The sequence below is a fragment of the Apodemus sylvaticus genome, chromosome 1, assembly GCF_947179515.1.
Source record: "Apodemus sylvaticus chromosome 1, mApoSyl1.1, whole genome shotgun sequence".
Lineage (NCBI taxonomy): Eukaryota > Metazoa > Chordata > Mammalia > Rodentia > Muridae > Apodemus > Apodemus sylvaticus.
Genome location: NC_067472.1, coordinates 127,421,110 through 127,447,122, shown reverse-complemented (window position 1 = coordinate 127,447,122; position 26,013 = coordinate 127,421,110). Strand labels below are relative to the sequence as shown.

Genomic DNA, 26,013 nt, shown 5'->3' with positions numbered 1-26,013 from the left:
GTGTATAGATAATTTTTCGTGTGTGTGAGTGCGCGTGTGTGGGTGTGCGTGCTTGTGTGTGCCAGAGCATGTGGAGATCCAAGGCTGATGTTGAGAATTACCTTCCTTTGTTTACTCTGGAGCACGTCCACCTCCACGTTCCAAGGCTGAAGTTATGGGCAGGCCATCATGCTTACCTGGCATTTATCAGCTTCTGGAATCCAAACTCTAGTCCTTATGCTTGCAAAGCAGTTGCTTAACCCGAGCCATCATACGACCCTGTTTTAATTTTTTAGACCTGTCTTGCTATGCATCCCTGCTAGCCTGGAACTCTGTGTAGCCCACACTGGCCTCGAATACTTGGCCCTCCTGCCTCTACCTCTCCAGTCCTGGAGTCACTGACTTGTGACACTATGTCACACTCACACACAGGAGCAAACTTAGCTTTATGTTTGTCCTAGTTTCTGAGTGGATTATTTTTTATTTATTTATTTAATTTACTTATTTGAAATAGAGTCTCATAGTGTAATCCTGTCTGCTATGGAACTCACTCCTTAGTCCAGGCTGGCCTCCAACTCATAAAGATCTGCCTGTCTCTGCCTCCGCAGTGCTGATGAGATTAAAGATGTGTGCCACTATGCTGGTTGGCATTAAAAAAAAAAAATTCAAGTTGCGCTGGGCCGGTGGTGGCCTTTAATCCCAGCACTCTGGGAGGCAGAGGCAGGCAGATTTCTGAGTTCGAGGTCAACCTGGTCTATAGAGTGATTCCATTACAGCCAGGGCTACACAGAGAAACCCTGTCTTGAAAAAAACAAATCCAAAAAACCAAAAAAAAAAAAATTCAAGTTGCATGTATGTGTGTGTGTAAGAGAGAGAGGGGTGGGAAGGGAGAGAGGGAGAGAGGGAGAGGAGGAGAGAGAGGGAGGGAGGGAGAAAGAGACAGACAGAGAGAGAGAGAGAGAGAGAGAGAGAGAGAGAGAGAGATCAAATACATAATAGGAGAAGCCCATTAAGAGTAATTAATCTTTGGCCCCAGACAATTCCCAGAAGAGATCTCAACTTTCCGAGCAGTGTGGTTCCGTAAACTGCAGTTCGCAGCGGGGTTTGTGATGAAAGCAGCTTATGGTTAGGGAACTTTCGGGAAGCTGCTTTTGCCTGTGTCAAGCTCATTTTTTTTTTTTAAATAAACAGTCTCTCTCTGTGTGTGTGTGTGTGTGTGTGTCCTCTCTCTATGTGTTACATTTTCCTTCTTCTTATTTCAATCCCATCTTTATAATTAGTTTTGTAATACCTTAAAGAACACTGTAGATTGTAGAGATGAATCCCTTCTGAGACACAACCTTTTCCAAGCTGTCCCTGGTGTCACCCATGCCTCTATGTCTTGCCAAGGACCACCCACACTGGGACTGCCTCTGAGTCATTTTGTCCACCCTAGAGCACCCTTGTGCCTTCCCACAACTGTCTTTGAATAGAGAAATTCAGAATAGGGCATGGGAACCAGCCAGAGGTTGCAGATCCGTTCTCCTCCCTCCTCTTGGCAGGAAGGGGCTGGGGTAGAGCCTAGCCCTATCCCAGAGGAGCCATGGTTGGGACGGGACAGCTAAGGGGAATGCCCCAGGGAAGAACACAAAGGCCTAAGGAAGCAAACCTCTCTGTCATGCTCAGTGAAAACTTCAAGTGAAAACACGCAAGCAAGCTAGCAAGCTAGCAAAAAACCCATATGACCATTGTCTTTGTTAGGGTTTTATTGCTGTGAAGAGACACCATGACCACAGAAACTCCTTTTTGTTTTTTTGGTTTTTTCGAGACAGGGTTTCTCTGTGTAGCCCAGGCTGTTCTGGAACTCACTCTGTAAACCAGGCTGTCCTTGAACTTAGAAATCTGCCTACCTCTGCCTCCCAAGGACCACAGAAACTCTTATAAAGGAAATATTTAACTGGGGTACTGCCTGGATTATTTTGTAATTTAGTGTGTATGAATGGTTGCCTGAATGTGTGCATGTGTACTACCTACACATGCATGCCTAGTGCCTTGGCAGCCTAGAGGAGGGCACTGGGTCTCCTGAAACTAGAATTAGAAACTTGTGAACCCCTGGGACGGTGCTGGTAACTGAACCTGGGTCTTCTGCAAGAGCAGCAAGTGCTCTTAATCACTGTGCCATCTCTCCAGTCTCTCTCTCTCTCTCTCTCTCTCTCTCTCTCTCTCTCTCTCTCTCTTTAGGCTTTCAGCTGGGGAAGAAGAAGTCTCAAGCAAATGCAATTGTGTCGGAAGTCTCGGAATTTCAGCTGTTAAGAAACTTGAACCAGAGTTCTTTGTGAACATATAATAAATCAATAAATAAATATCTTCAAATAGTATTAAAAAAAAAAGGCATGCACAGAGTTCTTCGTGAATGGCTCTTTTTCCTTCCCATTACCCATAATCCCCCGGTTGCCTATGTTGCTTCAGTCTTTCTGTCCCATGGTGGTCTCAGAGATTAGCTGTGGCAGCAAGCCCATCCTCAACAGTACCGTTAGGCCCTGAGTTGGTCTCATGTATGACTCATCTTTTGTTTCTGCTGTCATGGATGACCTAGGCCAAAGCCAGCTCCATGAGCCTAAGTCACGGAGCTGTGAAGACTGGTTGTAGGGCCGTTCTGTGACAAACTAGTTCCAGTTCTTATGGTCAGCAGCTGGTTTGGGACAGGAACAAAAATAAAAGGATTTTCGGACTTCGGGAAAGTTCCAGAGGTGCACCCATCAAATCCTTCTCTTGTGGAAATTCCCACTGGTGGTGATGATGGGCTCACAAAAAGACATTTCTCTGTTAATATAAGGTCATTCCCTGAACCATCACTGGCAATATTCTTTTAGCTTTCCTCTGCAGGCACACTGGCTGCAGGAAGAGTGGCAGCGGCGGGGGCAATTACACCCCGGAACTTAGTGTAGACTTCCTAGGCTGGCCTGCAGGTGGTGCTGTTCGCATGTGGTCAGTTTAGGATTACCAAATTAAGGCGCTATCAGTGAGCAGCTATTGGTACTAAAATTCAGTCTTATACCTAATAACAAACCTCTAAATGCTACTTGAGTATCTTTTTTGGTTAAATCTCTCTCTCTTTTAAAATTTATTTTTATTATTTTATGTGTATGAATATTTTGCTTGCATGCATGTGAATGCACTCTGTGTGTGTGTGTGTGTGTGTGTGCGTGTGTGCTTGGTATCTGCTGAGGTCAAAATGTCCTTGGATGCCCTGAGACCGGAGTTACAGACAAGTACTCTTAACTCTGGAGTCACCTCTCCAGACCTTCCTTTGTGTTTTGATAAATGAGGTTAATTAGTGAAAAAATGCATTCAAACTGTTACCATTTCTTCTGGGCTCTGCCCCACAGTTACCTGATTCAGTATAAAATGGACTGCTTGTCCCCTCTTCTCTCTCTCACTCTTTTACTCTCTTACTCTCCTCCGTTTCTGCCCCTTTGCTCCCCATTCCCCTCCCCCCTCGTGTCTCTGCCTTTGTCTGTCTCTATTCCCCCCTCAACTCCCTTCCCCATGCCCTATATAAACTCTGTTTTGTACTCTACTCCATCCTTTGGCTGGTACCTGAGGGGGAAGAGATGCCTCAGCTTGGGACCACAGAGGCACCCCCCTCCACCTCACCATACTGCACTTCTACCAAACACATCCCTGGCCTTTCTTTCTTTTTTATAAAACACAGAACGGTCTTTGGGGTGGTGTGGAAATCCAACTCAGAATCTATAAAAAGACAGGATGAACAAAATTGACCAGATAAAAATTCATATTTGGGGCTGGCAAGGTGGCTCGGTGACTAAGAGCACACACTTGCTCTTGCAGAGGACTGAAGTTTGACTCAGCACTCACGTTGGGTAGCTCATAACCTTCTCTAATTCCAGTTCCAGAGGATCCAGTGCTTCCAGCCTCTGTGGGCACCCAGGCTCAAATACACATACCTACACAAAAACACGTAATTAAACTTTTTTAAAAAGCCAAATATGGGGCTAAAGAGATGGCTCGGTGGTGAAGAGCATCGGCTGCTCTTTCAGAGAACCCTGGTTCAGTCTCTGGCACCCACACGGCAGTTCACAACTTCCGTAACTCCAGTCAGGAAATCCAAACACCCTCACACCAGTGCACATAAAATAATATTAAGTAATTTTTTTAAAGCTAAGTATCATTTTAAGTCTGAAAAATGAATTTATTTTTGCTGCGTGTATGTTTGTGTGTGTGTGTGTGCATTTGTGTGCATGCACACAAGTATTCTATGCCTAATGAGATCAGAAGAGGGTGTCAGGTCCCCTCAAGCCAGAGTTCCAGAGAGTTGTGAGGCACCCAGATGGGTGCTGGGATCTGAACACGGATCCTGTGCATGAGCAGGAAGAGCTATTTACAGTAAACCATCTCTCCAGCATTCAAATTCCTTCATTTGATAGAAAGTGAACGGCAAACCGGGAAGGCAATAGTCACTGGCTCCGAGAGATGGCCAGTGGGTAAAGGCGCCACTGGCTCCGCAAGATGGCCAGTGGGTAAAGGCGCACTTTATCATAGCCCGTGAAGGACTGCTTATCACTTAGATTTCCTAGTGGGTGTCCAGGTAGTTTCCTCTCCTGTTTTTTTAGTTTGGAGGCAGCCATTTCTTTTGTAGCAGCAACCTTGGCAACTAAGGTGCTGCTGTGACTGCAAGGGGACCATCAGAACACCAAGGTGGTAGCCACATTCCTAACTCCCACCTTCCACCAGTGAAGACAAGAACAGGATAGCCTATGATAGCTTAAACATTTCAGTGGAAGCTTTGTATAGTGTTAGGGGGAGGGGTGACCCAGGCAGGTGACGCTAGTGCTACAGAAGGGGCTGCACTGACTGTCAATTTCTACACCAGCAAACGTCTTGTCCCTTGTGGTCCTGAAAGAGAAAGTTTCAGATGTGACGAGTGTGTGTGTGTGTGTGTGTGTGTAAAGCAATTCAGAGATTGATTGATTGGTTGGTTGGTTGACTGATTTTGGTTTTTAGAGATATGTTTTCTGTCTGTGCTGTCCTGGCTGTCCTGGAACTCACACTGTGGAATTGGCTGTCCTCAAATCCATAGATTGCCTGCATAGATGTATGTGTGCCACATGCAGGTCTGGTGTCTAGGGTGATCAGAAGATGGCTTTTGGATCCCGTGGAACCAGGCCTACAAACTGTTGTGAGCTACAATATAGGTGTTGGGGTCCTCTTCAAGAGTATCAAGTGCTCTTAACCACTGAACCATCTCTCCACCCTAAAGCCAAGGGTTTAACGAGAGGGAGTAAAATTTTGTATGCTCTTAGGGAAGAGAGCAACCCCAGCAGAATAGGAATGGCTGTGTCAGGGACAGATGTGGGTTCAGATTTATCCTTTATCTGTTATCCTCTCCCTGTGCCTCCATTAAGGTGGGCGCTAAGAGAAAGTTGCATGCTTTCCTTGGAAGTTCATTTCATCCAGTCTCGGGGCTTAAGTACCCTCAAAAGTGAAAAGTTCACTTGGTGAAAGGGTAGCAGATACTCCACGCATCATCTCTTATGCAGAGAGGCCCTGCAGGCAGTTGAAGCTGAGCCAACTAGTAGAGCACTGCCATCTGGTCTGTTATTGTTCTTTACATCCTGTTTTGGGGACCCTAAGCTGACCCATCTGGAGAGACCACTATTGTTCTTTGTGTCGTGTTTTAGGGGGCTTGGGTGGTCGTTCCCTCCGAGTGCTAACCTCCTGTCTAACTGTAAGGCCGGCTCCAAGGAGCAGGCTAGTGAAGAATGGAACTTCCAAGGCAGAAAGACCGGGGCGGGGCTTTTGTGAAGACGTAAGAATACCACGTGTGAAAACAAAGGGGAGTGCAACACCCGAGAGCATGTGCGCAGCTACAAATTTCAGGGAGAAGTGCGAGCTTGGGCCACGAGGGACTTTGCTTGCGCAGATTTCCTTTCTGCTTAAAGTCAGCTTTTGGCTCTCGAGGGCCCAACAATATCATTTGCCACTCAATTCTCAGCTCATTACGACTGATAAATTCTCAGCTTTCATTTTTTTATAGATAAATACACGCAAGCTTTAGAGAATTGCAACTATGTATTTCAGGTAAAAGCTTTGGGCAGTACTAGAAAGCAGACGGCTAGTTCTGGGACGATCTCTGCCTCTGATACTGAGACATTGCTTATCAAACACTGTTCGCTCAAGTATAGAATTCGGTCTCTGAGTAAACTACATTTCCCACAACGCATCGGGCGGAACTTCCCTCCCACCGCCCAGCTGGACGCAGTTTTCACCAATAGTGGAGCAGAATTTCAGGAACTGTTGTGGACAACCAATGAGAGTGGCGATGGGCGGGCCTCTCCCGTCCATTGTTCTCTGTGCCCCTTGAGCTTGAGCTGAGGTGAATCCAGAGGGGCCGGGCCGGGCCAGGCCGGACCGAGGGGTGCTTTGCGCTCAGAGAGATAGCGGGAACAGGACCTGGTCCCTGGAGAGGCGAGCGGGAAAGGCAGGTCTGGAGCCGCGCGCCCCGCGGGGAACAGTCAGAGAGACTAGCGAGTAACGGGCCTGGAGCCAGCTCAGGGCAGTTTGGGGGAGGGGCGTCGGTGTCCGCGCCGGGCTGGCTGGACACTCAGCTCTGCGTCGCGGTGCCTCGGGGCCCGCGGGGTTCGGCTCTCGCCAGAGCTCTGCGTTCACGCAGCCTAGGAGCGCAGGCTTTACACTGGGACGGGATGCTCGACGACATGCCGTTGAGCCTCCTCCTTGACCAGATGGGGAAACTGAGGTTTTGAGGGGGCGTGTCGTAGCCAGGTTTGGAGAATAAGCTGCCTAGGTTGAGTGTTCCCGGGATGTCCAGGAAGAATTAGGATGTATTTGTGTTTCACGTAGTCATTTGGACAAGCTGATATTGGGAGCTTCAGTTTTCTTTTTGTTGTTGCTGTTCTGTTTTTACTATTTTCCTGGGGGAGAGCATGCTATTTGATTCTGTGGGGGTAATAATTTGGGGGGGGGGTTTCGAAACAGGGTTTCTCTGTGTAGCCCTGGCTGTCCTGGAACTCACTCTGTAGATCAGGCTGGCCTCGAACTCAGAAATCAGCCTGCTTCTGCCTCCCAAGTGCTGGGATTATAGGCGTGCGACACCACCGCCTGGCTGGGGTAATGATTTTTGAAAATAAATATTCACTGCTTTCATAATACTTAAATAGTTTTTAATTCCACTGCTTTGAATATTTTGTAGAGCTACTACTCTGAATATTTTGTAGAGCTACTACTCAGGTCTAGGTCCCCCTTCCCCCTCTCCCCCGCCCCTCCCAATGATCCCCATGTATGTTCATTTAAAAAGAAATTGGGCAAGGCAGTAATCTCAGTACTCAGGGTGCAGGACAGGTAGTTTGGGCTACATAGTGAGATCTTGCTTCAGAAACAAAAATAACCAGGTCTGTACTGAACACGTAGGAATGTTCTCTTGTTATTATTCCCAAACAGTAGAGCTGCTTACATATTATTTACACTTAGGTATATGTTGTCTAGAGATGATTCAAGGTATTTAGTACACCATTTTATATATGGGACTCGAGTCTTCCCTGACTCTGAAATCTGGGAGATTCCATGAGGATAACGTCCTTTGAAATATTAATGTCTTCTAGTGAAGCTGGGAGCACCGTGACATATGATCCGTTACTAATCATTAAGATGTTCTATATGAGAAGGAGTGTTGTCTGTTCTTTAAGGAGTCACTGAGGCAGAATGACTAACCTCTTTGTCAGGTCATGGTCCCTGAAGGCAGTCTGAACTGACTTAGAGCAGGATACGCCAGTTCTATTTCCCTCAGCCCAGATCACTGCACACCCACTACTCTTCCTTAGGTCCTCTGAAAAGAGCAATGCTGTAGAGTGTGTGTGTGTGCATGCGCTGTGATTATTGTTGTTATTGGGGTTGCTACACCCCCTTGTTGTATTTAAATGTCTGCTAGGGATTTCTATCCAACTTCAGATCATATTGTTCCCAGGTAAAAGACACAGAAACCTGTAGGTTCACAGTAAGCTCAAAAGCACTCGCGCTGGGCAGACGTCACCCTCTGTGTGTTTTGTGGACTTCTCTGTGGGATCCCCAAGATATCACTTGCCATGTTCTGCCTGGGTGCGCCTACTCCATCAGGCCAGCCCTCACGGCCGTGGGCCCCTGAGCCACCAACCCCACGGCCACTTCCTTCCTGACTCTTCCCTAATCTCCTCGTGGTCCCTGCCTGGGAACCTTCGCTCCAGCCTGTCTTCTGCCCAGCCATCTCTATTGTCTGGGATAAGTTGGAGGGCAAGATTTGTCATTAAGTGACATGAGATCTTCTAGTTACAGGCAACCAGATCTTGGGGCCAGTATTTAGCATTTGAATACATAGGGATATCAGACCAACCCCCTATGGGCACATGTACGTGTGTGTGTGTGTGTGTGTGTGTGTGTGTGTGTGTGTGATATTTCTTTTGCCACAGAGTCACTGCTTTCAGAGTAAGGCAGCAAGCATGGTTTTGAGTGTACGGATGCTGCTGTGAGATAGCTATAGCATAGTTTCCTTAGTGATTCTGGTTCTCTGCCTTGTTTCTCAGCAGTGTTTCTCATTGAGATTGGAGGATTGAGATTCAGAGAGCCACGCTGGAGACAGGTGTGAGGCTTGAAGCCTCTGTGATCATCCAGGAAGTTGGACAATGGCAGCCGAAGTGCCAGCAGTGACCACTCCCCTCAGCCCTTTGGTTCAGGTACCTCAAGAAGAAGATGAACAGGCAGAGGTTACCACCATGATCCTGGAGGATGATTCGTGGGTGCAGGAAGCAGTGCTGCAGGAGGATGGCCCCGAGTCAGAGCCTTTCCCCCAGAGTGCTGGAAAAGGCAGCCCCCAGGAGGAGGATGCAGCCGAGGGACCTCGGGGCGCGCTTGTCCGATTTCGGGAGCTCTGCCGGCGCTGGCTGAGGCCGGAGGTGCACACTAAGGAGCAGATGCTAACTGTGCTGCCGAGAGAGATTCAGGCCTGGCTGCAAGAGCATCGGCCTGAGAGCAGCGAGGAGGCAATGGCCCTGGTGGAAGACTTGACCCAGACTCTTCAGCACAGTGGTAAGATGCAGAACCATGGAGGGAGGGGGAGGTGGGAGCCTTCCGAGGTGGAGTAGTGTCAGGGTTTGTAGTTGTTGTTTTTTGTGTGTGCAGGAGTGAGTGGTCTTTGAACAGATTAGGCATTCGTCTCTCCTACGGTCCCTCTGGCACTCAGCAAGACCCTAGCTCTTTGAGTGCTCTCACGGTGTGCAGTGGTCGGTCCAGAACTTCAGTCTGAGGGCTCGGAGGGCTGCTCGTGGAGCTCTGTTTACATGCTAAACACAGCCGTCACCTGTTTATTCCAGGCTTGGAAAGTTTACTGAGATCCCGGGATAAAGGTCGGTGGTAATAAAATGCCTGCCTAGTGAGCACAGGAGGTATCTGGAAGCTGGTTTTGAATTTGTGATTTAATTTTTCTTGCTATAGAGAAAAGGTGTTTCTTCTTCCTCCTTCTTGTTCTTGTTCATCTTCTTCTTCTTCTGTCTTCTTGATAGGGTCTCATTATGTAGCCCTGGCTGGCCTAAACTCACTGTGTAGGCCAGGCTGACTTCAAACCTACGGAGATCTGCCTGCCTGCCTCTGCCTCATGAATAAAACATTCTTCCTTTAAGGGGAACAGAAAATTCTCTTGGTTTGCAGGTATAAACACAAAAAAGACTTCCGTAACCCACCCCTTGGTTTCTTCAGTTGGTTGTAATCAAATAGTTCCAGCAATTAGAATAAAAGCCTGCCTTTTTTTTTTCAAAGTGCTCATTTTATGAAGCCAATGATAAACAAGTAAATTGTCTGGGCTTTCTGTGATGTGGTGCCGTCCTAGATCCGTTAGAGAGTAACTGGCCAGGCTTGGAAGGGCACACCTATTATCCTAGTACTTGAGGCACGTGTCTGCTTCGGTTCTGCCTTTCCCTAGGATAACTTCAGTGCCCATAGGAGGGGGCTGCTTTGTGCTGATGAAGTACTGTAGAAATTCAGAAGGGAGGCAGAGAGGACAGGCCAGATTAGAGAAGGCTTCATAGGAGACGTGAACCATGAGTAGGAGGCTTCAGACTGGAGTAGAAATTAGAAAATCATGGGATGAGGAGGAAGCTATGGCTACTGACAGGAGCTGTAGGTAGCCAAGGCTTTGAAGTCGGGGAGTGGAGGAAGTAGGTTTCTTCAGATTCAGAGACCATGAGGCAGGCCTGCTGATTGGAATGGAAAGTGTGTTTTCAGGAAGTGTGGGAGTCTGGGGGAAGGGAGGATGGAGGTTTGAATGAAACGCCATTGGCCTCAGCAGGTTCTTGGTATAGGGCCTGTGGGGCACGGGAGGAAGCTGAGCTTGGCAACAGGGTGTAGGTTTGATTGGGGGAGGGGTTAGAGGTGGGAGCATCAGGAAGCAGTCTGGCCACAGGCAGTGCGGTGATGAGAGTCTGACTGGAACGCGTGAGAAAGAACTAGCCGTGGGAGCAGCGTCTCTGGAATGCTTTCTCCAGCCCTCAGTCTGCCGGAAGATGAGTGGACTATTGTCCTTAGAGGAGGAGTGACCCTCTGTAAGATCAGTCACAAGGCCGGTATGAGGCAAAACCAAGAACGCATGTTCTTAAGCCTGTCATCACATGAGTAGGCCTGGTGCTTCCTAGTGAGGTGCTGGAAGGACGAGGTCCCAGCAGGGATTAGGGCAGAGTGACTCTGGCCATCCAGTCTGGAGGACTTAGCCACCTGGGAAGGGAGAGCATGAGGAGGGGCTAGTTCAGGGCAGAGGGGTGAAGAAGTATGTCCTCAGAAGAAAGGTCCAGGCTTAGAGGGCTGACTGAAACCAGCTCCTCACTGGCCCCTTTATGGCACTCAGACCAGGAATCTTGTGAGGTGAGTGAGATCGTCACTCGACAGCTTCACGTAGCTGTCATGGTAGAGCCCGGATTCAAACTCAGGTCTGTTTGCTTCAGCATGAGTTCATAGGCGCTGTTTTATTTGAAGTGAAGTATTTTAATTTCTTTGATTTTGACAGGTAATTTCCTTAGGGGTGTGCTTGAGGCCAAGCCTCGGAAGTGGGTCATGTGAAGCAAGTACTGTGTCACTGAGCTGCACCTACCTCCCAGGGGCTTGATTCATCTCTGTAACGGGATCTTGTGTATTCCAAACTGGCCTAAAGGTGGTAGGTAGTTAAGGATGAATTTGAACTTAAAAATAGCTTTTTTTTACTTACTTAATTTTATGTGTATGGTGTTTTGCCTACATGCATGTACCCTCAGAGGCCAGAAGAAGGCATCAGATCTCCTGGAGCTGTATTTATGGACCACACTCTGAGCTGACAGTGGGAGCTGGGAATTGAACCTTGGTCCTCTCGGAGAGCAGCCAGCGCACCTAGCTGCTCAGTCCTTTACAGCCCCAAGCTGAACTCTTGATGGGCCTACCTCACTGGAGGGGATTGCAGATGTGTGCTGGTGTTTCTAGTTTCTGTGGTGCTGAGGCATCAAACCCAGGGCTTCTTGCCTCTTGGGCAAGCAATCTACCAACCTAACTACATCTTTAGTCAGTATGTGTTTTGAGACAAGGTCTCACATTGTATCGTAAATTGGCCTTGGTCTTAGGTAATCCTCCTGTTTCAACCTCCTGAATTCTGGGGAACTGCAGGATATGCTTCCACATTTGACTTAAAATTATACATTATACAAAGAAGAAAGAAAAGAAACTCTCTCACCCTGTTTCAGACTTCCCTTGCCTTCTGTGTCTGTGGTGAGTTTATAAAGAACTTCAGGATTTCCACCTCATCTCCAAGGCTCAGGCTCAGGCTGTTTGGTGGTTGTTCACTTAGGACGCTCACTGATTGGTGCTGGGTCTCAGCAGGTGCCTGAGGGGACCACAGCCCTCACCACAGCGTTGCAGTGCCTTACTTTCTCATTGGTCATCTGGGGGGGGGGATTCTCATAGAGGAATCAGGTGGCCGCCCCCTGACTTCTGCCTCTAAGGTTATCTCTGCTGGCCTCCATTTGATAACACATTGTGTCCTTCTTCCTCATAGCTGCTCACAGCAATCTCTGTATTTTCCTTCTTTCCTTCTTAAACGTAGTTGACTACCCGAGACCAGCTGGCCTCTATTCTGTTTGTTAAGATAAAGGTCTTAGGGTGTGTTTACTCAGGAAAGGGCATTTCAAGGCCTGGTTAGTCATTGTGTAATATTTGACTGAGAGCACCTCTGGGTGTAAGCACTTGAAGTGTCCTGTGACCCCAATTAAAACCATCCCGCTAGTACAGTTTACATGCAAAGTTCATCTCTATTTGTTCTTGAGTCCTGTGGGTGTTTTAATTCTATTCCAAGCCCTAAATCTGGCTTTGGGATTTCCTGACTGAATTTTTGCAGTAGTCTCTGAACTAAACTTCTAGCCTCTTTGCCACTCATCAGATTCCATCACACCTGCTGGAGCAGTCCGAAGCAGTCCGGAGCAGTCTGGAGCAGTCCGCCTGCAGCTCCACAGGCTCTCCCCTCCTTCTCCTATGGGACATTTGCAGCCTCTTTCTCTGTGTGTTTTTGTTATCTGTTGGCTTTTTGTTTTGAAATGAGGCCTCTCTATGTATTGTGTCTAGCCTAGGCTGCTCTTGAGCTCTTTCTGAAGCCCTGGCTGACCTTGAACTCATCATCTTCCTGCCTTTGTCTTTGGACTTTTTTAATCAATATTGTTTTTCTGTTTATGTAAATACTGTTATATCTTTTAGGAACTTAACAAAGTCCCAAAGGCCAGGGACCTAATCCACTCCTCCTTACCCTGTTCTCAGTTCCCTCTAACAGTGAGAACTCTACGAGAATAGTTGGGATAAATAAAGGACACTTTGCACTTGCAGACTGAGAGAGCTCCACTTGCTTTTTCTGTCAAGGAGAGGAACAGATAACTCTTTCCAGGCTCTTAAATTCCAGAAACAAGGAACCTTATTTCTGCATCCAGTCCCCTCCCTCCCATTACAGGGTCTCGGAGTTCAAGCTGGTCTCTGATACTCTGAGTAGCTGAGGATGACCTTGAACTTCTGATCTTCCTGCCTTTGCCTTCCTCGAGCTGAGGTTATAGGTGTCAGTCAGGGTTTCTATTTCTGCACAAACAGCAGGACCAAGAAGCAAGTTGGGAAGGAAAGGGTTTATTCAGCTTACACTTCCACACTGCTGTTCACCACCAAAGGAAGTCAGGGCTGGACCCCAGCAGGTTGGGAAGCAAGACCTGCATCTTTAGCTCCCACATCTGCCTTTAAAAACAATGACAGATTTGCTTTTATTTTTAAACGTGTTTTTATTTTTAAATGTGTATGTGCTTCTGTGTGCCCCAACACATGAAAACTTGGGTTCCTGCAGAGGCCAAAGGAAGAACTCAGATCTCCTGGAGCAGGAGTTTAGGGCAGCTGTGGGTCTGGGAGCTGAAGCTCCGTGGAAGAGCACTTGGAACTGTTCAGCTAGCTCTCTAGGCTCATGTCTGCCTTTTCTTAAGAAGGCCAAGCTAAGATTTTATTTTATTTATTTATTTTTGTTTTTTTAGAGACAGGGATTTTCTATGTATCCCAGGCTGCCTAGAACTCAGAGATCCACCTGCCTCTGCCTTCAGAGTGCTGGGATTACAGGTGTGTGCCATCATCACCCAGTTAAGCTTTGATTTTAAAGAAGTGTTTTCATTTTCAATTATATATGTGCACGTGTGTTTGTGCAGGAGTATGTATGTATGAGTGCAGATGCCCATAGAGGCAGAAGGGGGTCAGCTGCCCAAGTGTAGTTACATGTGGTTGTGAGCTCTCTGACACCAGTGCTGGGAATTCATCTCAGGTTTACGGCGGGTTTGAGCCTTTAACCACTAAGCCATCTTTCCAACCCTTAAGTTTTGATTTTGTAAAACAAAATGGGGTCAGGTTCAAACCTGGCAAAGCATAGCCAGGGATACTTCCGAATTTTTAAAGGATGATTGGTTGGACATCATCTTAGATCTAGGGAAAAACTCAGGTCAACGGGCAAGCCAGGCAGCTTAGCTCCATCAAAACATAGTCTTAGCCTGCAGCTTTTGCATTCTCAGAAGCTCCCTCATTCTCACTTGGTGTGTGTGCAATACATATCAGTAAAGATACTTCAAACCGCAGGGTTTTGAGTGTGCAAGTGTTTCCCACTTCTCAAATTACAGGGACGCAGGAGATGGTCCCTTCCGGTTGGGTAGCCTTTTCTCCTAGTGACCTAGACCAGCCATAGGAGTGAGACAACAACCTTCACTTGAATAGACAAGGTTGGGGTTGGAAATCTGGGTCGCAGAGATTTCCTTTGGTGGGGAGGACAGGGAAACCTCTCAAGCTGATGAGCTGGGTTTGATTGATGGAGAATGAGACTGGGAGGCTGAATAGTCAAACCTCAGAATAAAAGACGGAGGAGCTGGCTCAGCAGCTGAGAATACTTGCTGCCCGTGCAGAGGACCCAGGTTTGGTTTCTAGCACCCAGATAACAGCTTACAACCATCTGTTGCTCCAGTCCAGAGGATCTGATGCCTTCTTTTAATTTTTTTATTTTTTGGTTTTCCGAGACAGGGTTTCTCTTTGTAGCCCTGACTGTCCAGGAACTCACTCTGTAGACTCCGCCTGCCCCTGCTTCCCAAGTGCTGGTATTAAAGGCGTGCGCCACCACTGCCTGGCTGATGCCCTCTTATAACCTGGGAAACAGGCACCCATGTGGCAAATGCTCATAAAATAAAATCTCACAATGACATCACTGCTCCTGGGGGAGACAACCTCCTAAGTGACTTAGGGTTTGTATGAGATTGACCACAGTGTCCTTGTCTGATGGCTGTGTTTTCAGTCCACTACAGACCTGTTAAAAGTCCACTTATACAAAGCAATAGTTCACTTCTGTAACTGCTTACAGATTATTATTGATGTAAAAACAGAATGCTTGTGGGTTTGTTTGTTTGTTTGTCTCTTTGTTTTTCCCCCTCGAATGCTTTGGGGAATGAGATTCAGGTTTTCTAGAAAAGTTCTGCATTTACAGTTTTTTGTTTGTTTGTTTGTTCTTAGGTTTTTGGTTTTTCGAGACAGGGTTTCTCTGTGTAGCCCTGGTTGTCCTGGAACTCACTCTGTAGACCAGGCTGGCCTCAAACTCAGAACTCCACCTGCCTGTGCCTCCCAAGTGCTGGGATTAAAGCATGTGCCACCACTGCCTGGTGCAGCATTTACAGTTAAGAGCACTGGCTGCTCTTCCAGAGGACCTAGGTTCAGTTTCCAGCACCCACATGGCAGCTCACAACTGTATGTAAATCCAGCTCCAGAGGATCTGACACTCTCACATGGACATACATGCACCTCACATGTACTCACACACACATACAAAACACCAATGCACATGAAATAATAAATAAATTTTAAAAAATTATTTGTCTTTTGGTTGGAGAGAGTGATTAAGTGCACTTGATTGCTCTTGCTGAAGACCTAAGTTTGGCTCATGGTAACTCCAGTTCCAGTGAGTCGGCGTAGGCACACACCTGAAGTCTTAGCACTCCGAGCAGGAGCAGGAAGGTTGTAAGTTAGAGACCAGCCTGAACTCCATAGGAAGTCGAGGTCCTTTGTGGGAGGAAGCTCAGTGGTTGTGGCTTTGCCTGGCATACTTGAGCCCTGGGGTAAATCCTAGCACCTGGCCCTCTCCCAAAATTGTCCAAATATTATACATTCCAGTAGTTGGCAGTTAAACTATCCCATGTGTTTCATATCCAAGGTTAGAATCATTTATCAAGTTCATGGCCTTAATATTTAAGTTTCAATAATTCTTTTTGCCTCTGAACTGACCTTTAGGGAAGGGACCAGTGAATTCATGCCCCAGGCAACTCCAGGCCAGGGAAGCGGCCTCATCAGGGTGGAACTGAACCCTCTCTTTTTGTTTTTTTTGAGAAAGGGTTTCTTTGTGTAACAGCCCTGGCTGTCCTAGAACTTTGGTGACCAAGCTGGCCTCAAACTCAGAGAGGCTCTGGTTTTTACACTTGGCAGCCCCATGAAGCAAACTACACATTTAATTGGCTCTCTGGGCGGCTCTTATGCACCTTGAAGGAGAAGCCTGTTCCGTGTCAGAGAGGGGCAGGGCTTATTACATTCATTTCGTTCTTATCCCACAGATGAGTCAAAGAATCACAGCTTCACTCTCTCCGGCCATCTTTAGTATCTTCTGATGTTGGGTGGCAACAGCCAAAAGGTTATCTATTTGAAGTTTGCTGTAGAGCTAACTGTTCCCTCAATGACTATAAACACACATGTACATAGTCTCATAATCTGTGTGTGTGCGTGGAAAGCTTTCTTTCTTTTTCTTTTTCTTTTTTTTTTTTTTGGTTTGTTTGTTTGTTTGTTTGTTTGTTTTTGGATTTGGTTTTTTTCAAGACAGGGTTTCTCTGTGTAGCCCTGGCTGTCCTGAAACTCACTCTGTAGACCAGGCTGGCCTCGAACTCAGAGATCCGCCTGCCTCTGCCTCCCAGAGTGCTGGGATTACAGGTGTGCGCCACCACCACCACCACCACCACCACCACCACCCGGCTCGTGTGGAAAGCTTTCAAGAGCTGTTTCTCTTCCTACTATGTGAGTGGGTTCTGGGCAACAAAATTAGGTCATCAGGCTTGGTGGACAGCCTCTACCTGCTGAGCCATCTTGGTGTTCTTCCTCCTCCGTTAAGGATAGGGCTGTATGTAGCTTAGGTCTTGAACTCTCTGTGTCGTAGCCAAGGATAACCTTGGATTCCTGACCTTTTCCTCCTCTTGAGTGCTGGTCTTTGTGGCGTGAGCCTTCACACCGGGTTGATAAGGTTCTAGAGATCATACACAGAGCTTTGCACACACTAGGTGAGCTTTCTACCCGACTCTGCTCCCTGGCCAGCTCGTGTTCATTTTTGTTAGCATGAGAGGCAGCACTGTCGGAGACTGTTAAAATTCCCTTCTTATGGCTGAAGAGGTGGGTCAGCTGTTAAGAGGGCATACCGCCTGATAGTCCAGAGGACCTGAGTTTGGTTTAGCACCCAAATGTCTGTGACTCCGTTTCCGAGAGAATCCTAAGTCTCCAGTCTCCCTGGGTACCTGCACTCACATTCCCACACAATATACATAATTAAAAATTATAAAATTGTAACAAAACAAAAAACTTCAGGTCTTAGCTTGAAATCAAAAATACATTAATTCACTTAAATCTTTGAATATATACCATATAGAACTCTTAAGCAGAACTAACCCTACACTGTGAAATGGACAGTGGTCACTGAAACTGATAACTGAATTTATCGCTGTTTTCCAGCATCTGGGACTGAGGCAGAGCATGGCTCCTGGCCACAGTAGCTCACGTAGGTTCCTTTCAGCTCTCCTGGATGCTTCCCAGTGGTAGAGGGGCTCCAGGGAGAACAGAGAGGACCTGGGGTGGGCATCGAACCCACGTCCAGATCATCTGTTTTTGTCCAGTGGTTGCAACCACAGTGTTGAGACACAGTAGTGTGTCACAGTCAATTGGAAGGACTGAGCCAACTTAGGCTTCTGACTATAAATTATAGTAATCATCCCTTACTACAGGGGATTACATCTAAGACACACTCCAATCTGCATTCCTAAAACACTCTCTGTATAGCATTTCCCACATACATTCACAACCATGATAATGTTTAATTTATAAATTATACACAGTAAGATTGATAGTAAAGGCTACAATAGAAAAGTTATAACAGTATGTTATACTGCAAAGTTGTTTAGCCAGGTGTGATGGCAAGCAAACCTCTGTGAGTTCGAGGCCACCCTGGTCTACATAATGAGTTCCAGGACAGCCAGGCCTATATAGAGAGACTCTGTCTCAAAAAAAAAAAAAATTAGAATTTGTGAGTTCTGGATTTTTTGTTTTTTGTTTTTCGAGACAGGGTTTCTCTGTGTAGCCCTGGCTGTCCTGGAACTCACTCTGTAGACCAGGCTTGCCTCGAACTCAGAAATCCACCTGCCTCTGCCTCCCAGAGTGCTGGGATTAAAGGTGTGCGCCACCACAGCTCGGCTGAGTTCTGGAATTTTTATGTAATGTTTTTTGGACTTTAGTTGACTCAGGGTGACTGCAACCTTAGGAATTGAAGCAGGAGATAGAGGGGACTGTTCCAAAGCAAATAGAAGTTTATCTTCATCTTTAACATCAGGTGTCTTCGTTCATCCTGAAATGCTTTTTTTGTAGGAGAGAGAGGGCCCACAGCTAGGCCGGAAAGGCACAGGTCCTCAGGACAGCCACAGGATCGCGCTGTGCACCCGAGCCTAAAGAATGTGTCTGAGATGGTAAAGTCAAAAACCGTCGCTAGAGCAAGCAGCCTATGACTGCAACTCTGTTAAGAGAGAACTGTTAACTCTTAAGAGTAGCAGTTCAACTGCTGAGTGGGGGACAGTTTCTGGATAGTTTTGAGAAAAACTAAAATTGAGGCCAGGTGTTGTAGTGTACTCCCTTAATGCCAACACTCCAGAGTCAGAGGCAGGTAGATCTCTGAGTTCAAATCCAGACTGGTCTCCATCATGAGTTCCAGAACAGCCAGGGCTACACAGAGAAATCCTGTTCTGTTAATGAATATTAATGTGAATATGTGTGTGTGTGTGTGTGTGTATTTATATGCAGGAAATATGTCAGCAAGTTTATCTTTAACCAGCCAGTTCCCCAATGATGACACCAAGAGACTATGATCTTTTACAACTTAAAAGCACAGCAATTATTCCTATAAGCCAGTCTGGATGCCTTCCTGCCATAATCCCCACAATACTTGCATTTTTGGCTTTCTCTTTGGTAGAAAGAGAAAGGTTATTTGGTCGTTAATGACCACCTGTAAATTCAACTCCAGTGGATCTGACGCCCTCTTCAGGCCACTGAGGGCGTCTACACATGTACGATATACACACAGATAGTAGAAGAAAAATAGACACCTTTTTAAGGGAGCTACACCCCCGAATATCAGGAGCAAAGGCCAGAGGCTCCCAAGGATGGGTTTGCTTGGTCCTGAGGCTCATAGCAGGCAATGTGTGGTATAAATAGCATTGTAGACCACTTCCCAGCAACATCAATGTTTCTGACAGCCATTAGTTCCTTTTTTTTTTTTTTTTTTTTTTTTTTTTTTTTTTTTTTTTCTGAGACAGAGTTTCTCTGTGTAGTCCTGGCTATCCTGGAACTCACTCTGTAGACCAGGCTGGCCTCGAACTCAGAAATCCGCCTGCCTCTGCCTCCCAGAGTGCTGGGATTAAAGATGTGCGCCACCACCATCCGGCTCAGCCATTAGTTCCTAATGGTATGTATTTCTTTGGGTATATGTAGTGTCTGTAGGGCCATTAAAGCAACACATGGTTCCGTAACCAGTTTCACAGGGCACAGTGTAGTCCAGGCTGTGGCTGTTCCTCATTAAGCTTCATAATTATTTTATGTGTATGGTTGTCTTGTCTGTATGTATATCTGTACCAAGTGCATGCCTAGTGTCCACAGAGGCCAGAATAGGTCTCTGATCCCCTGAAACTGAGTTTCAGGAAGTTATGAGCTACTGTGTGGGTGCTGGGAATTGAAATTTTAAAAGAAAATCCTGTAAACATCTGTCCCCCCCCCACACACACATCTTACCACAGAAGCTTAAGAGGGTATCATGTTTCCAGCATTGGAGATAGTTGTTAGTCACCACATGATTACTTGGAATTGAACCACAGACCTTTGAAAGAGCAGCCAGTATTATTAACTACTGAGCCATTAACCACGGAGCCATCCAGCCCAATAGCCATCTTTTTTCTTTTTTTTCTTTTTTTTTTTTTTTAACTTTTGAGATAGGATCTCACCGGCTTAGAGTTGCTGTGTGGGATAGTCTGGCTGGCCAGCAAATCCTAGGGATCTGCCTGTTTCCTTCCTCAGCAATGAAATTGTAAGCACACACCTCCAGCTATGTTTTTATGTGGGTTCTGGGAGTCAAGGCCAGGACCTGGTGCTTGCCAAGGAAGTACATTTCCAACAATGTCATCTCCCAGGCCTCTTCATTTTCATTTAAAAATATTTGTGTATGTGTGTGGTGTGTGTGTGTGTGTTAGGGTTTCCATTGCTGTGAAGAGACACAATGACTAAGACAGCAGTTATAAAGAACATTTAATTGATGCTGGTTTACAGTTTCAGAGGTTCAGTCCATTATCATCATGGCAGGAAGCACAGCAGTGTCCAGGCAGGCAGGGTGCCAGATCAGCTGAGAGGTCTACACCTTCATCAGAAGGCAGCCAGAAGACTCCATCTTCTGCCCTGGGCGGAGCTTAAGTATAGGACCTCAAAGCCCGCCTCCACAGTCACTTCCTCCAACAAACCACACCTACTCAAACCAGGCTACACCTCCTAATGGCACTCCCTATGAGCCACGCATCTTCAAACCACCGCTCTGTGTGCGTGTGTGTGTGTGTGTGTGTGTGTGTGCGCGCGCGCGCATATGTGTGAAGACCAGAGGACAGCTTGATGGAGTTGGTTCGAGGCTGTCAGACTTGCTGGCAAGCCCCCTCCAGCCATGTGCTGCCCATCTCTAACTTTGTTGGTTGCTTTTTCTCATCACAATGGGGAATTGAGCAGACACTGCATTTTTTTTCCTTTCAGACTTTGAGATACAGAGTGAGAATGGGGAGAACTCAAGTCAAGACATGTTTGAAGAATCACATGAGATGTTCTTGAAAATCCCTGGAGGGGAAGGTGGTCAGCAGTCCGATGGGGAGAGTGACTTCGAGGGAGACTGCGGCTCCGGGGGCACCCAGGGAAATGTCCGGGGTGAGGAGCTCAGGGACGTGTCATCGGAAGGAAGGGAAGTTGGCCAGCTAATAGGCCTTCAGGGAACCTACCTGGGTGAGAAGCCGTATGAATGTCCCCAGTGTGGGAAAACTTTTAGCCGGAAATCCCACCTCATCACCCATGAACGGACCCACACAGGAGAGAAATACTACAAATGTGATGAATGTGGGAAGAGCTTCAGTGACGGCTCGAACTTTAGTAGACACCAAACGACTCACACCGGAGAGAAACCGTACAAATGCAGGGACTGTGGGAAGAGCTTTAGCCGGAGTGCAAACCTCATCACTCACCAGAGGATCCACACGGGCGAGAAGCCTTTCCAGTGTGCCGAGTGTGGCAAGAGCTTCAGCAGGAGCCCCAACCTCATCGCCCACCAGCGCACGCACACGGGCGAGAAGCCCTACTCATGCCCCGAGTGTGGCAAGAGCTTCGGCAACCGCTCCAGCCTCAATACTCACCAGGGCATTCACACTGGAGAAAAGCCCTATGCCTGTAAGGAGTGTGGCGAAAGCTTCAGCTACAACTCCAACCTGATCAGACACCAGAGAATCCACACGGGCGAGAAACCGTACAAATGCACCGAGTGCGGCCAGAGGTTCAGCCAGAGCTCGGCGCTCATCACGCACCGGAGAACGCACACTGGGGAGAAGCCGTACCAGTGCAGCGAGTGCGGCAAAAGCTTCAGCCGCAGCTCCAACCTGGCCACGCACCGGCGGACCCACCTCGTGGAGAAGCCCTACAAGTGTGGGGTGTGTGGCAAGAGCTTCAGCCAGAGCTCCAGCCTCATCGCGCACCAGGGCATGCACACTGGGGAGAAGCCCTACGAGTGCCTCACGTGCGGGGAGAGCTTCAGCTGGAGCTCCAACCTCATCAAGCACCAGAGGATCCACACCGGGGAGAAGCCCTACAAATGCGGCGACTGCGGGAAGCGCTTCAGCCAGCGCTCGCAGCTGGTGGTGCACCAGCGGACCCACACGGGTGAGAAGCCCTACAAATGCCTCATGTGCGGCAAGAGCTTCAGCCGCGGCTCCATTCTGGTGATGCACCAGCGAGCGCACTTGGGAGACAAGCCTTACCGGTGCCCGGAGTGCGGGAAAGGCTTCAGTTGGAATTCGGTTCTCATCATACACCAGCGCATTCACACAGGAGAGAAGCCCTACAAATGCCCCGAGTGTGGCAAAGGCTTCAGTAACAGCTCCAACTTCATCACACACCAGAGGACTCACCTGAAAGAGAAACTGTGCTGAAGCGGCAGGAAGGAGAAGGACGAGCAGAGCTGACAATTCCCACAATGCCCTGCCCCACGTTGTCCCTTTAAAAGAACCATTTTTCCTAAAATCTCTGAGTTTTTGCCAGAGCCATCCCCTGTTTGTCCTCATTTCTAGGACACCGCTGTCTTGTTAGAGTCCCGTGCAGTTGGAGGATGGCGTCTAGGCGTGGAAGGCTGGAAGTCGGGTCTTGTCTATTACATGTGATTGCCCCCCCCCCGCCCCCCCAACCGCTTTAAATTCCTCCGTGCTTCTGCTCTCTGGTGCTTCTGCTCTCCAAATGTGAGAGACAGTTTGGTCGGCAGCCTAGGTTGAGCCCCCAAAGAAATGCTGAACGTTATTGTGTGGCTCTGATTGCTTTGCTGCCACGCGTTGTCTTGCCAAGGTCCCTGCCCCGGCGGCTGGCCTCCCAGGCCTCCTCCCGTGTCAGACTCCCGTGTCTTGCTAGCTCTTGTATCAAGTCAGGACCGGATCTACTCCAGCTCTGAGTCACCCATCTGTAGGGAGAGGGCAAAGCCCTCTGCTGGGGTCAGAACAGTCTGAGGAAGGGTGGCCTGGCACTGATGTCCTGCTGTCTCTTCCATTGGTAAGAGGGACAGTGACTGCCAGGAAGGGGATCAGCTTAGACTTAGATGTCTGTGGGGAGCACACTTGGACATACACAATTTTGTGTTTAGAGCTTGAGGCCCTGACCTCCAGCTGTCCCATCAGGGTGAAACTGCCGTGTGTGCTGTGCACTGTGTACACAACCACTCGTGTGCTTGTTTGCTCCTTGTCCATATTTTACACACACACATACACACAGTGTGTGTGTATTCCATAGAACTCAGGCTAGCCTTGAACTTCTGATCCTCCTGCCTCCACCTTCTGAGTGCTAGGATTACCAGTAAGTGCCAGCGTGCCTGGTTTATGCAGTGTTAGGGTTGAATTCAAAGCTTTGTGCGTGCCAGGCCATCACACTGCTGAGCCACACCCTCAGTCCCATACATATTTCAGTGTGCGCGCGCACACACGCAGGTACTCATAGAAGTCAATCATTCCTAAGGCACCGTTCACCTGGTTTTTTTGAGACAGTGTCTCTCATTGGACCTGGCCCTGCTCAGGCGAAGCTCCTGGCTGGACAGCCCCCGGAACTGCCTCTCCAGTGCTAGGGTTCACGCATGTGCCACCACACGTGGCATTTAGCACAGGTGCTGGATTGATCTGAGATCCTCACACTTTTACAACATTTACCAATTGAGCTAGCTCATATACTTTAACTTTACGTGTGTAGATCTAGCATCCTGTGGGTTTTGTATACCAAGAGGGTTCTTTTTAGGGAAGTGTCAATTTAAGGATATTAGAAATCTCATTGTGGGGCTAATGAAATGGCTCAGTGGTTAAGAGCACTTCCTGCTCTTCCAGAGGTCCCTGGTTCAGTCCCAGCACCTGCATGACCCCTTATAACCATGTGAAACTTCAGTTCTAGGGGATCTGATGGCCTCTTCTATTGGTACTATCTGCACACTGTGCATATACACACATGAAGGCAACACACACACACACACAAAATTTAAAAAAAAAATCTTTCAAAATAGAAACTAACTCCCTGGTGAGTTTGGTCTTGACTCAGGAGTTTGTCCTGCAGATTCCGACTTAATCTTAGTTACTGCCAACCAGGGCTTTATTCTCAGAGTCCAACATGAAAGGTGAAGACAGCCGTGCTGCCTGCAGAAGGGGTTATTGCTGTAAGAAGAGGAGTGAACGCAGACTGCTGAGAAGTGTGACACTATCACCGGATATGAGGATTCCGCTTGGAAGGGGCTTTTAAAAAAGGGACGTTGAATGTTGCCAAGTAGAGTCCCATTCTTTTCCTGACTGCCTTTAAAAAAAATAGGGTTGAGCTATCTAGTTTAGACTAGCCTGTTTATAAACCTCCTGTCTCAGCCGCTTGATGCTGGGATTAAGTCTTCGTTTCCGTGGCCAGTTCCCGAGTCTTATCCTCTAATGTGTATAAAGAATGTCAACTTGGCCAGGTAAAGTGGTGCGGCGTGCCTTTAGTCCCAGCACTCGGAAACCAGGGGCAGGCAGATCTCAGTGAGTTCAATACTAGCCTGGTCTACATAGTGAGTTCGAGGACAGCCAGGGTTACACAGTGAGACCCAGGGGAAGAATAACTTGACCTCGCCTGTTAGCGCACCTTCACCTCACTTCCACGTCCTATTTACCTCTCGATGCAGCAGAAAATAACCCAAGACTTTCGGGAAGTAAAAATTAGTTGTTTCTAAGAACATATCATTGCCTGGGCCGTGGTGGCGCACGCCCAGCATTTGGGAGGCAGAGGCTGGCCCATTTCTGAGTCCGAACCCAGCCTGGTCTACATAGGTGAGTTCCAGGACAGCCAGAGCTACATAGAAAAACCTTATTTAGAAAAAGCCAAAGCAGAAAGAGAGGAAAGGGAGGAAGAAAGAAGGCGTTACTGGGCTAGATTCTTCTCACTGCTGCTTGTGACCCTCCATGTCTCTCACCCAGCCAGGGCTGCACCTCATGCTCATCAGCCCAGCACTTGGGAGGCAGCGGTAGGAAGAACACAAGTTTGAGGCCAGTGTGAACGCTAAGGCCAGGCCAGCTTTAGCCACCGGTCTGGGCCTGGCACATCTGGCTGAGGAATGAGAGAGCGCTGAGAGTCAGCTCTGTTCAGAATCAGTTCATGTAGACAGCCAGGAAGTGCTTAGCAGTGATGGTGTGGACTGTGATGAAACCAAGTTGGTTGTTAGGTCTGTCACTGATTGTCCTTTTGCTTACTTAGTAAAGGGTGCAGTGTCATCACTGTTCAATGTTAGGAAAACTGTCAAGTCTTACTAGGTGCCAGGTAACAGATTTGGGTGTATCGGGGGAGGGGCAGGAGCTGCCTGTCAGAAAGGCAGCCTAGCTGAAATACTTTACCCTGAAGCCCATACTGATCATAAGCAGAGGGACAGAGTGGGCCGTGCCAAGTCTTCTGCTTTGCCCCCGGGTCCTGGCACTGCAGATGCCACCACACCATCTATTCTCATACATTAGTCACTATGTAACTTTAGCCTGAGCCGGTCCCCTTGCTTTAAAGATTTTACTATGACAGATAAATACATAAAAGTGCACAGCTCAGCTGGGTGGTGGCGGCGCATGCCTATAATCTCAGCACTTAGGAGACAGAGGCAGGCGGATTTCTGAGTTCGAGGCCAGCCTGGTCTACAGAGTGAGTTCCAGGACATCCAGGGCTATATAGAGAAACCCTGTCTCGGAAAAAAAACAAATCCAAAAAAAAAAAAAAAGAAAAAAACGCACAGCTCGCCTTCTTAGTCTCACAAGCAGCACACAGGCAGGGCCAGGGACAACAGCATCGATCCCCAGACAGCCTCACGTGTATGGTGTGGCGGAGCACGGGGGCTTCGCAGGCCGGGCTCTAAGCACACGGTGCACAGATCTGCTCTTACCTTAAAGCTGGGTCAACTCACAGTGGCATGGCTCTCCACAGAAGTCTGTGGGCCACATTTACAGTTCACAGTGCCATAACAGCCTACAGTGTAAGCAAAAGGTACAAAGCTGCACGCCTACTGCCCTCCATGACAACTCTGAGGGAAGTTAGTAGCCTCACTCTAGGGACGACTGGAGATGTGGGTGTGTGGTAAGTTTTTTTTTTTTTTTTTTTTTTTTTTGAGACAGGGTTTCTCTGTGTAGCCCTGGCTGTCCTGGAACTCACTCTGTAGACCAGGCTGGCCTCGAACTCAGAAATCTGCCTGCCTCTACCTCCCAGAGAGCTGGGATTAAAGGCGTGTGCCACCACTGCCTGGCTAAGAATATAATTAATGCCTGTTAGTCCTGGGGTCACTTAGCTGCATTGTATTAGTTTAAGTTTTTATTTTTACATTTGTTTATATGAGGCAAAGTCTAGGAGTATAGCCCAGGCTGGCCTCAGATTTGTAGATTTCCT

At 47.8% G+C, this 26,013-nt stretch overlaps 1 protein-coding gene across 4 annotated transcripts; it reads left to right on the top strand.

Moving 5' to 3' along the window:
- Positions 1–6,321: 6,321 nt before the first annotated feature.
- Zscan2 (zinc finger and SCAN domain containing 2) lies at positions 6,322–22,150 on the top strand. Of its 4 annotated transcripts, none has more exons than XM_052159836.1 (3): positions 6,322–6,464; positions 8,556–9,054; positions 20,605–22,150. In XM_052159836.1, exons 2-3 carry the CDS (start codon positions 8,652–8,654, stop codon positions 22,038–22,040), a joined length of 1,839 nt encoding a protein of 612 aa, XP_052015796.1. In that variant the 5' UTR covers positions 6,322–6,464; positions 8,556–8,651; the 3' UTR covers positions 22,041–22,150. The 4 variants fall into 4 exon arrangements, with proteins under 4 accessions (XP_052015796.1, XP_052015790.1, XP_052015809.1 ...); XM_052159830.1 differs by having other exon boundaries at positions 8,553–9,054; XM_052159849.1 differs by having other exon boundaries at positions 6,323–6,355; positions 8,553–9,054.
- The last annotated feature ends 3,863 nt before the right edge of the window (positions 22,151–26,013 follow it).